General features: G+C 42.1%; 1 protein-coding gene across 7 annotated transcripts in view; it reads right to left on the bottom strand.

Annotated features, from left to right (window-relative positions):
- NRP2 (neuropilin 2) overlaps nucleotides 1-12,840 on the bottom strand; it is a 129,470-nt gene that overhangs the window by 86,667 nt on the left and 29,963 nt on the right. For all 7 annotated transcript variants that reach the window (XM_019553692.1, XM_019553689.1, XM_019553690.1 and 4 more), the window contains exon 3: nucleotides 2,284-2,465. In XM_019553692.1, coding sequence (XP_019409237.1) covers nucleotides 2,284-2,465 — 182 coding nt within the window. The remainder of the gene's footprint in view (nucleotides 1-2,283; nucleotides 2,466-12,840) is intronic.

Genomic DNA, 12,840 nt, shown 5'->3' with positions numbered 1-12,840 from the left:
GGCGGCTAGGATCTGGAACCAACTTCCAAGGGAAGTGGTGCTGGCTCCTACCCTGGGGGTCTTTAAGAGGAGGCTTGATGCCTACCTGGCTGGAATCATCTGAGCCCAGTTTTTCTCCTGCCCAGGCAGGGGGTCGGACTTGAAGATCTACAAGCTCCCTTCCGACCCAACGTCTGTGATTCTATGATTCTATGGTGGCTCCTACGGCGGCCCTTGCTGCCAGTCCGGTAGGCCATGAAAGTGGGCGTGTGCCCCTAGATTTACGCAAGGTGGGCTGTGCCAGGCTGTGCTCCAGACGAGTGGTGGAAGATACTAGGACCAGGCGCTATGCCCTCCCGCTGCTCGCCCAGCCGGGGCAGGCATGCGTGGGATGGTGCCGCTGTGCTGCCTCAGACAAACAGCGCAGAGTGGCAGAAGCTGCTCCAGCCTCCCCATGCCTCCCAGACAAGCTGCAGCTTTGCCTTGACTGGGCGAGCAGTGGCAGGGTATGTGGGTGGGCGCATGCCCTTGGATCGGGATGGGGCTGGTGCCAGGGGCTATGGGGAATTTTAGGGTGGTTGGAGCCTCTCCATAGCTCCAACACTGTGCTCTGCAGGGCCAGGGCTATGCTTCGGACTGTGGCTGGGGCTAGCTGCCTGGAGTACAGCTCTGGCTCCACCCACCCCGCGCAGATCTGGGGGCACACGCCCACTCTCATGCCCTCCCGAACCACCAGTGAGAGGCGCTGAAGGAGCCACTAGAAGAGCAGCTCCCGGACTGGTGGCACGCAGTAGCAGAAGCCCCCCTCCCCAAGTCCTGCGACTCCACGGGGAAGCTTGTCCTAGCCCCAGCCCCAATCCCCACCTTGCTGCGGGGGCATTGATCTGCCCCCCACCATGCTCTTTCCCTCCCCACTCCATCCACCACAACAGACTTACCAGCTGGTGGCAGCTGCATCCAGTGTCAATGAAGACTGCTGCCTGTATAGTCTATGGCTGAATCTCCAAATCTCTCTGAATTGATTCAGAAGTTTTAGAATTGATTTGGGCCTTTTAATGGGTCTCCCAATTCAATTTGGATTCGGAGATATGGATGCCAAATCGGGCTGAATCTCCTCCAAATCGGATCAGCTACTGAAGCTTCACAAAGCTCTACAATTTACCCCCCATTCAGTGTCTGCACGTGAGTTTCAGTGCAGTGAATTACTCTGCCATAAGACAGTACTGTCCCCAACAGTACTACATTACAGTAATTAGTTTATTGCACCCTAATACCAACACGTGTAGATGGCGATGCTTTACTGCAGAGCTAATTAATCTACTCCACAGTAAAGTGCACATGCAGATTCATCCCCCTTCTTTGAAGATTCCAGATAAGAAACTCACTTGTCGCTATTTATTTTTTTGTATATTCATGTATTTGTTTCATGTTCTACTGGTGACGTAAAACTTGTGTGCGTTTCTTCCAGAATGCTAGTGATGGAATGTGGGCAAAGGACCTGGTCCTTTGACAAATAAGTCTTCAGTACCCGTTTGTAAAACATACACATGCCTCTTCATGTGCACATTAACACACTCTCTCTCTCTCTCGCTCCCTCTCTCACACACACACACACACACACACACACATACACACACACACACAGAGAGAGAGGCATGCAGAGTGTTTTCTATTTCCTTGAGCCTACTTATTCTCATGCACACAAATCTGACAAATATTTAGACAGAGCTGATATAAAAAGGCCTTTCAGCGGCTTTTACTTTCTTCAAGCATAGTTTTGTATTAAACAGAATTATGAATAGTTCCTCTTATATCAAACTCAAGAGGCGCCTGTCTCACTCCCTTGATGGCACTGCCGACAGCAGTCCCTTTAAACCAGCACTACACCAGTTACAAAACCCTTGGCTTCCAGAAACAGAAAACACAGTCATTGATCAGCGTTTGAATTGCATATCCACAGGAGGGGGAGCTTTATTCAGTTCTAAAGGAGGGACACTCTTCACTTAGCCTTGACTTAACAAGCTCTGTACATGCTATGGAAAAAAGATAGACTGTTTGTAGTTCTGGAATACAAGAGATAATTTAATGAGGAAACCTGCTTTTCATGCCAAGATAAGAATCAAAAGGCACTATAACACAAAACTGAAATCTTTACCTTCTCAGAAATGCAATGAAACAGACTTGTTAAAAAAAAACAAACCTTTATACTGTGAATGTGCTTAAACTTACTGAAAAGGTGGCTGATCCTAATATCAACTGCTTGGAAGACAGATGCTGTAGGAATGTCAGTCCTCTGACACTAACCTGTCTTGTAGATCTCATAGCGCAGAGAGAAGCCAGCACCTTGCCGTGCGTAGTCTGAGGTGAACTTAATGTAGAGAGAGGAGCCTGAAGAGATGATGGTAGGAGGCGCAATGTTCCCACAGTGTTTGCCCAACAGATCTGCTGACTCGCTGTCGCCATCCCGTATCTCAATAAAATCATACCTATAATGGAGTTGGAAAAGGAGACACAGACCACAGTCAAGGTGATATCACAGAATGTACAGAATGAATACGAGGTGCCCTGCTGTTTCTGGTACCTATACTCCATCCTTCTGGTTTGGTACTATGACCATATCACCCCATCTTGTTTTTATTCCATTTCCACAGCATTAAGCACAAGCTACTTCTCTTCATATCTAAGGCCTAACACCTGCCCTACCTAGCTTCTCTAATTTGCTAAACAGATATAAACAAGTTACTTAGACAAGTTACTTAGCATGAATTTGCCACATTGATGAGGATTTGTACTAAAAAATCACTTGGATGTTTTTGTAAATAATAATGCTAATTTCCCTACTAATACAAAGCAATAGGTGTGGGGATGGGTCTAAGAAAGAGCTGTCATTTGGACAATGATTATAAAACACAACTATATAAAGATCTACGTATTAATAAAAAGGAAAGTAATATATCTGAGGGAAGAAGTGAGGGATAAAAAGAATTTGAGCTGACGATGGGCTGCAAAGGGCATATTATTATTGTTGTTGTGATTTGGTATTATTTTTATGGCAGGCAGCACTTAGAGGCCTATATTCCATTTTGCTAGGTGTTGCACAAACTGTAATGAAGAAATGGTCTAGGTTACAAAATTTAAGTTTGAGCAGTCAATCAGCTATTAGATAAAAACTCCCAAAAGCCCTGCTGAAGCATGTGAGCTATACAGACTCTCGGGAGCCAGGTCAAACTGACACAATTCCTCTTCTGGTAAAGTGCTGGTTTGGGGGAGAGGGGTGTTCCACATCTATCAGCACCCCTAGATAAAGTACTGCTTAAACTTAAATTTTGTGGTCTAGACCATTCTTTCATTACAGCTTGTGCAACACCTATCACAATGGAGTATAGGCCTCTAAGTGCTGCCTACCATCAAAATAATTCATGCGAGTAAATTAGCTCCCCTCAGTTTAGCATGTAGAAGGGACTGCAATCAGTGGAGCAAAAATTCCAGATCCAAACAACCTTCACAATTTGACCAGTTCACTCTGCATCGAAACACTGATTTTCATGTGGAGTATGGTGGCATAACTCTGTTGACTTTAATGGAGCTTTAGCAATTTATACCAGCTGAGGCTCTTACACCCTCAGACTTTGTAGCTCAGGCCCATCTGTGCCACTGTGAACTATAATGCTGGAATGACACATCTTTCAGTATTGCCGTCTGTTATCAGTAGAAGGGGATTCTTTCATTTCACTCAGAAAGTTGGCCCTTCCCTGTATTAATTCAGTATGAATGCCCTGTGGCTACTGAGTGACTAGTCCAATACTATTTGCCTCAACATATCAAAGCTGATGCAAACAAAAGTTGCAAGTTGTATTATTCTTCCTAAAGATTATTTCTTTCATGAGGTTTTGATCCAATTAGAGAGGATAGCTAATTAACCAGAGACTGAAATCAACTGGGAGGCTATAAATATCTAGTTATGTATCTGCTGATTTATTAGGATCAATTAAGCTTTGGCTGTTAAACAAGTAATAAATGCACACACAATATGCCCATGTCATTATTAAGTACAATATATCACATTAGATGTGCCATTCTACCAAAATGAAATAAGGTTCAATTTTTTGAGCCCAGTTTTAATCCTGCCCAGGCAGGGGGTCGGACTTGAAGATCTACAAGGTCCCTTCCGACCTGACTTCTATGATTCTATGAAGGTGGCCTAATGGCTAGAACCCCGCGTTGGCACGCTAAAGACCTGCATTCCAGTTGTGCGGGGTAATTTTGGCCAAGTTGCTTCAACTATCTTTGTGTTACCTTATCTGTAAGGCAAGACTAATAACTGATCTCCTTTGTGAATCACTTGGAGGTCTATGGATGAAAAGCTCTTTGTATGAACTAGGTGCTATTATTGTCATTTACCAGTTCCTCCAAAGTACTGGGTGAAACACTAAATACATGTATTAAATTATGGTCACAAATTATAGACTCAGTCCTGTATTAGATCCAGCATTTGCTGTTCAACTTGTCACTGAGGTGCCCAAGTGCTATTTTATGTGACTACTTGAAAGCCCAAAGCATGGGGGCCATATTCCTGGGTTATAGACATAAGAGCACGTTTTAAGAATCTGATCTGGATCTGAGAGTCCTTTTGAATCCCCTGGAGCTTTCACCTTGGCCCATGCCTAACAGCAGATGTCTAGTATTGTATGTTGTAGATAAACAGGTATTACATGAACATCGTGTTCCTCAGCAGTCTTTCACACTCACTCTCCTTTCCTCTCTTCTTTCCGCAACAAGTGTCTGGTGCACTATTATTTACAGAAAACTACCCCTCTCTCTTCCGTTGTTTATTTGCTTTGCATCAACCTGTTAAAACAACATGCTACAGATCTTCTCAAGGGGAACAGGAAAGCAGAGAAATGTTACACGCTGCCAGAAATCTGACTTTCTACTTTGTCACAAGATCCTCTGTTTGGGAATCCAGGGTTGAAAGAAGTAGCTCGTTGGACACAGAATGATTCTCATGTGACTCATTCCTGTTCTGCAAGATGCACAACATCAAGCAACAACCCCAAAACAAACTTACAGGAACTGAATGTGCTGGTCTCTGAGGAAAAGGGTCGAGTGGGCTCAGTTTCACTCCTTTTTGGGAATTAATCAGGCTGAGTGCCAACTGAAAACTGCCTGCAGCTAAAACCCTATCTACACTGGGCCAGGAACAAGAGTGAGCTGTAACTAGCCAGCCTCTGACTCAGTTGCAGTTTGGGTGGCCAATGTAAAACCCACATTAAAAAACTCATTTTAAAAAGAGTGGTCTAGGAAGAATATTTAGTGGAGTAAATCCATAGCTGGCATACTGCAGATCTGGCTCCATTTAATTCTATTCTACACAACTTCTCGTCAAGTCATTGGCATATTATCTGAATTCCTTCAAGGGGTATGGTGGGCAACCCAGCTAATATTTGGTCACATGTGGTTTCTTCTCTCTTTCATCTGCTCCCCAGGGGGAAAACTGTGTATGCAGTATAGTGCTTTCTTTTAGTAGTGTTTTCTCAATTTGTGTTTTTTTTAGCTGGTTAGTTTGTTTAAACTGCAACTGAGCAAGTAGCGGAGACATTTTTTTCCCTGTGAATATCTGCTCAATTTCAAAAGAAAATTCTGATCTAACCACATTTGCAACCCTTTCACATTCAGAGGATATCCATCTGCTCGGAGGGTATAGCATGAATACTTGAATATCTGAGAAGCCTGAATTTCAAACAATATTTTGATTGTTAACATTTCTATTCGTACTGCATCAGCTGCAACTCAGTAAGTCAAATTACATCGTTTCTGTTCGCTTGGTCACCAACTCAGCAAAAATTTTCTGCTATTTGATTGTAAAATTTACAGTTCATGCTTTCTTCATTGCATAAATAATATATCCAATCAGTACTGTGAAACACTGTCATGTGATTTTTCAAATTAGCCAGTACGGCCTGAATTAACAATATCTGCAACAAACCCTTGGCCAAGATTGACTTCCTATCTGAATCTGTGAATAATTTCAGTAAAACCTAACATTTGAGAATTCCACAATCTGCCCATGGACAGTTTGCAAATAGAAAGAATGACAAAATTAAGCTAATAAGAAAATCATTGGGCAATATTTGTTCCTCCTTTAGCTAAACAGTACTTGGCCTCATCCAAACATCTAACAGAAATTTCTGAGACAGAAGATAAACTTTTAACAAGCTGAGTCTTACAAAAAATAAATAAATAAACCCTATAAAAGCCTGTATGAGGTTAGGAGATGACTTCTGCCAAATGTGAAATTAATATAAACACATAAGGATTTTCCTTTTGTTTTTGTTAAAAAAATTATGTCCTGAACCCTGCTTATTCAGATAAAATTTTCATTATGTTTCTATAGTGCCTATAAAGAGTTGTGAAGTGAGAGAACATTCATACCATGCTATTTCTCCTGCCCAGAGGTACTTAAGAGCTCTCACTTTCTTTCCTACTTAGACTTCATGCTTTATGCCTTAAAAGGGAAATAGCAAAAATAAGAAGTCTAAAAATTTCATGTGTTTAAAGAAGCATCCAGGCTACTCCTCACAAGACTGCTCTTTTTTGTTTCTCACTTAGGTTCTATCCACAAATTTGCCCTAAATCAATCACGTTAAACGGCAGTTCTCTTAATGCTGGGTCACCAGCCAAACCATGTTAAAATCTGGTTTTCCTAGAACATTGCTTATGGTGAGCTTGAAAAGTTTCCAGGCTTGGTTCCTTTTCCAGTGTGAAAAAAAAAGGAATGAAAACCCACAAAAACAGTAAGGATGTCTTCTGCACTAGCGGCTTCATTTCCAGACAGTTACGGAACAACTCGTCGGTGGGTGGTGCAGCTTAGTGGTACGATGGCATCCAGACTGTCTCAGCCAATCACCAGATAGTGGGTTTTCAGGCATATACATCCTGTAATTCCACTGGTTAAGTAAACAGAACCCAATACATGGCACACGTATACTGGTTAGCTGAATTCAGACCACATCAACACTGAGAAAACTGCTGATTTTGACAGAGGAGGGAAAAATAACATAGCCGTTCCTTCCCCAGCCTAGGCTTTCTCCTGACAAGCTAGTGATAAAAATGGCTGGCCCAATCTTTAACATCCATCGCAAAAAGTATGGTCAATGGATTAACTATGTTTTCTTAGATGGCTGCTGACCACAACTGATGGCAGCTGACCACAGTTTCTGCATCAGCAAGACAACTATTTTTCAACAGCAGCTTAAGGAGAAACGGGGGTTGTTGGGTTTGAAAGAGCCTCAAACACAGTAGTTTTGTCTGCGTTGTGCATACATCAGCTATGGTGTTTTGTGAGGCAGACAGCCAAAGTCCAAGTGCTTTCAATTATCCAGGCAATGGGGTGGGAGAAAGAGGGAGGTGCGGGGAATATATGCACAGCTGCTCTTCTTGAAACTGTTACACAAAATGAGCTAGTAAAGGTCTAACACCTCCAAATATTGTATTTTATTAAAGATTCGTGCCTAATAGAACGTGATCCTCCTTTCCTGACACTAAGAGAGCTTTTATAAACCAATATAAGGCACTTACTAATATCTCTGTTACTCACATTCTCTTCTTTTTCCTTAGAGCTAACCCAGTCTGTTTTAGTATCTTGCTCTTCTGCATTTTCCCTATTTGTAAGTAACTTTGCTCTTGGCCCTTAGAACACTACAGGCAAAAACAAAGACAAACAGACTGGGCCCTGCTGCAGTTTGCAGTATTCAGGAGAAAGCCACTGCTACCTAAAATCTTCCCCAAAACAACACCCAAGACACACTAATAGGTAGCTTGTTCCTTAGTATTTGGCAACAGTGATAGTTGTGCCTCAAGAGTCCATTAGAGCTACCACCTAGCACCATCTTCCAAGAAAATTAACTGCCTCAAAAACCAAGACACATCCAGAAAGAACTTAACTTGGTAACCGTAACCTGCCACTCCTGAACACCACAGTACAGCCCAAACTTCAGATTCTGGCTACTGAGTGCAAGATACAGGATCACTGAAAGCCCCATCATTCATATCCCGAGGCCAGCAACATCAAAGCAAGATTAAATGATGCTGGCAAGGAAAGCATACGCTACTGGTAGCGCAGGGAGGAGGTAAGGGAAGACAGAGCTCTAGGTGTGACAAAGCTGGAAGGGAAAATTAGCTCATATTAGGAAAGAAGACCATCAGTCTGTACCTGCTACTTCCCAGAACAAAACAACTTATCCCAGCTCCAAACCTGGATAATTAGCTAGCTTTCCAGACTGTAAGTCACACAGAGCTTTGGCTTAGTATTTCCTCCATCTTTCCTTGCTTGCCATCTCAAAGAGGTGAGATATTAGACACACCCTTGTCCTATTTTCAGGCTGTCTCATGAAGACGCTATTTTTCTAGAGATGGGAAAGGTATGAGCTGACCTTCCCCAACGTTTCATTATTAGTTTTATTTATAGGCATTCCATGGCGTTCATGGCTCCAGTATCTCAGCACCTGGCAAACATTAATGAATGTATCCTCACAAGACCCTGTAAGGTAAGAAAGTTGAGAGGATCAGTGACTTGTCCAAGGTCACACAGGAAGTTTGCAGCACAGCCAAGAATAGAATCGAGACTTGATTAGACAGATTATATTATATGAGACTCTTCAAGGCTGGAGAGATCAACGAGCAGATACAGACAGACAGGTACTGATTAGATCCTAACATTCCCAAATTTGGGAATGTTCACTGTTGGTTCAGGCCTCCTAGCCCTGCATACACTCCTCCTGCCTCACGCTGATTTATGACAGTATCTCCTAGCCAGGCTACTTGGAAGAGGGGAAGCGTAGGGGGAAAAAAATCACAGTTCTGGTGAAAATTCAACAAAAAGGACTAATACTTTGCCAAGTAATGCCAGTACAAAACCTGCTAGCCAGAAGTTCTGCCAGACAATCTAAAGCTTCCTTTCAGAATGCCCATTTCTCAAATTGCTGTGAAAAGAATGGGTGATTTTAAGTGCTTTAAGAAAATGCTATTTTGTGCTGATGCTGTCAGAACGGTGAATAAACCATTTTATTGAAAAAAGATTATGGAACAGCTTGATCTCAGGTTGGGAAGAAGGCAGTGTAGCAGCAACTCCGTGTAATGCTGGTGGTTAGCAGCAGACAGAATTAATGTCATTATATTATGGTTGGCTTAGTCAATTGCTCTGATGTCACCACCCAGCATCCTGCTGTTTCATAAAATGCCTTCAAATCAGATTGTTATTTCAGGGGTAGCGATGAAGTAGAGAATTTTGTAAGTGCAAAAGTTTCCAGTGACTTTTATAGACAATTAAGCAATAGCAGAATACAAACAGCACAAATCAAATTGCTGCAAAATGTATTGATGATTTTAAGTAGAATATTTATAGTCAGGGAGCATAAAATTTAGTTTTCTGATGACATCACAGCTATGGAAAATGATAAGATCTATGATAAGAATATGATCTTATATTAGATGCAAATGGAATTTTATCTATAGCCATTAAGTATATATAGCAGATGGATTTGACTCTCTTCTGATTTACACTGGTTTTATATGGGTGAAGTCATTACTAATTTGCACTGGGATGAGAAAACAATTAGGCATGTGCCTAGGTCTTTGTCTCTCAATCTGTGTGTAGACAAAAAGAGTGTAATTCTAATCTTCACCTTAATCATTTATATCAGCATAAAGTGGCCACAGAATGCTAATTTAGAATGATACTGTTTAGTCCAGTTTGATCCTGATGCAAACAAATATATATGATACAGAATAGTAGAAAATAAAAGCTTACAAGACCTGATTCTCATCTTATGTATGTTGAAGCAAATCAGATAGGATTTGACTAGAGACAATGGGGTTGCAATGGTCAAAAACTGGTATAACAAGAAAAAAAAAAAGCTAGGCCTGTGGTTGGATAGTATTAGTATGTTTTTGTTTGTATGCATATTATTTATATATGCATATACTCTATGCATGTGTGGGTGGGCTTATATGCATAACTGCTGAAACAGTTTCTTTGAAAACTGCTTTAAATTTGTTACACGTAGTTTCAGTCTTATGTATCTAGGGCACACTGAGTTTTACAATTATTCAACTATGTTTTGGGCTATTCTTTTAACTCTTCCTAACTAAATGACTAGAACTTGTGAAAAGAGACGAACTTTACCTTCCAGCTCAGAAAAATGTGTATGCATTTGTGTGGAGCGAGAAAGAGAGAATGACCCAAAACAGATTGAAAGACTTCTTCCAAAATGCCTTGAAGACAAGAAAATGGAAACTACAAAATAGCATCTATTTATAATCACTGGGAGTATTTTCAACCCCATGCTTGTACCGCCAAAATAAGGAGTCTTGCAGCAATTACAGTATGTTATGTGAAAACCAGTCAAACATATCTTGCAAAAAAGTGTATCAAAGATTTTTAAAACTGCTTCTTTGGCAAGTTTAAGTTCAGATGAAAATTTTGCTTCTGCCTCCCATTAGCCCCTATGCTCCAAAATGAACACTGAATACTCCCCCACTGTTTTTTTATCATTCTTCGTCAGGCTGCATTCCTGAGGCACTGCTGCCAGATCTCTGCAGAAAGGAGCGTTGGAGTAGAGAAGCGCTCTCATCTGGGGCATGTCTGGAAAACCGTTCATTTTATAAGAAAACAAGATGTGCTAATATGCACTTTAGGGGTTTTCTGCAGGCTGTTATTCAGGAGTTACATGTACATGGCTGTTTAGTTTTATTTCTGTCTCTAAACCCATCTCTCTAAATGCTGCACCCTCTGTCTTTAGCTACATGGCTCTCCTGGGGCAAGATGTCTTTAGTATTTTAGAAAACAAAACAAAAAAAAAAGGAATTGCAAGAAAATCAGGAATAAAATGCACGAAGTACATCAAGAATCATGCCTGCATGACACATTGTTCTGCTTTCTGCTATAGTTGTAATAGAACTGAACCAACTCACAGCCCTTTCACAGACACTTGAGAAACTTCATTGACACCTTCCTAGTTCTGATAGAATCCATCTGTGGAAAGACTTAGACTTTGGTTTCTATTTCATTTTACTGTCACCACTCACTGGCAGTTGATCAGTAAGCAAAAAAACCACAATAAATAAAGAGACCATTATAAGGAGAAGAATGTGCACTGCAGAAAGAAAGGCAGACAAGCAGTGAGAAGACTGAGCTGTTATCAGATCCCATACTCAGGGATGGAACAATTTCTCCACCTAAGATATAAAGCCTATACTATGAAGTTTGGTCTCACTTCCGCCATCCAAACTCTCAGTGCATCTACACCTACCCCTGCTCTGCAGTAGCAGCACCGTCCCAACTGCTGGCAGAGCTACTCCATCTCTACCAAGCGAAGTAAGGCTTCTGCTGCCACCTGGCAGCCAAGTGAAGATACATTAGACACTCCTATGACTTCCACCCGCTACTGTAGTCCCTTCAGCAGCTGGTGCTTTCCCAGATTGAAGAGTGATGCAAAGGAGTCTTCGAAGGAGCTGATCTGTGGAGATGGCTTCTCTCATTTAGCAGTTTCTCTCTCTCATCCAGTGTGTGCTCTGGCTCCTTCCTAACAGATGAATTAGGGAAGAGACTGTCCTAGCTGTTTCCTAAGAGGTATGACAGGGTGTATTACCAATAGAGCAAACAATTGCCTGAACATTAGGACAGCCACTTGCTTCACCCCTCAAGAACACTACCATTAACTTCCATGAAATCATAAACATGTTGGTCAATGTTGGAAAGCAGAGTTTGGTAACAGACCTATCCAGGTTTTCTGTTGTCTTTTAAACAACCTGCATTTTTCCCTATCTAGACATAATTGTGCACATTAGTCATTTGCCAGAGTACTGGAGAGGGCACTGGCAAATCTGTATTGTGAAAAAGAAGGCTGCTTGAGTCTCTACAAATAGATAGGGGCTGAAGTAGGAGAAAAGGTATATCCACTAGGGCAAGGGTAGGCAATTATTTTGGGTGGAGGGCTGCTTACTGAGTTTTGGCAAGCCATCAAGGGCCACATGACATGCAGCCAGGGGCAGATAAATATTAATTTTCTAAATTTTTTAGGGGCTCTGCAGCTGGATAGAATGGCCTGGCGGGCTGCATTTGGCACGTGGGCCGCATTTTGCCCACCCCTGCACTAGGGCCTGTGCCTGCTGGAATCCATTCCTCATGGAGTGGCCAAAACTGTTAGTGTCCTGCACAAGACCTTCCTCCGTAATCAGCCTGCAGCACTCCACAGATACCAGCCTGGCCCTGGAGGGTAGGCAGGGTAGTGTTTGGTAATGAAAGAACTGAGCAAGCACCTGTACTTCTGGATGGCATAACACAGAAGACTGGTCTACCTGACTCCTTCTCTTGCTAGCAGAGTGAAGCACTACCTTTTTGGGAAAATTGGGATGTAGTGTAGAGAAGGCCAGAGAGGAAAAAAAAACAGAGGAAAAATCAGAAGAAGCAATGAGTGGGAACAGGATTGTGACGATTGATATATATCGATCTTAATGAAGAAAGAGTGGACAATAATCTACTGCTCCAGGATACTGACCTCTCCCTGCTGACCCACAAACAAGAGCCCTGCCACTTCTCTGTCTAGAGATATTTCTTTTAAATTGATCTTTTGTTTCACTCTTGCTCAGCTTCCAACATGTGTCTGCTTTGCCCTAACAGTTCAGCCACAGAGTGTTTACACGTCTTTCTCAGCTTGCAAGGCTATGGTTCAGCTTCATCGGCACTAAAAGCAAGAGAATTTTGTGAGTAAGTGTGTGTATGTGCGATGAATCAATTATTTCCTCTGACACTCTATTACTATAGCCCTCGCATCTCCGGATTCCAGATGAAAAGGGAAGACG

This window comes from Crocodylus porosus, unplaced genomic scaffold (assembly GCF_001723895.1).
Source record: "Crocodylus porosus isolate Cpor-Errol unplaced genomic scaffold, CroPor_comp1, whole genome shotgun sequence".
Taxonomy (NCBI): Eukaryota; Metazoa; Chordata; order Crocodylia; family Crocodylidae; genus Crocodylus; species Crocodylus porosus.
The sequence above is the reverse complement of the archived record's forward strand: the minus strand, read 5'-3'. Positions and strand labels throughout refer to the sequence as shown.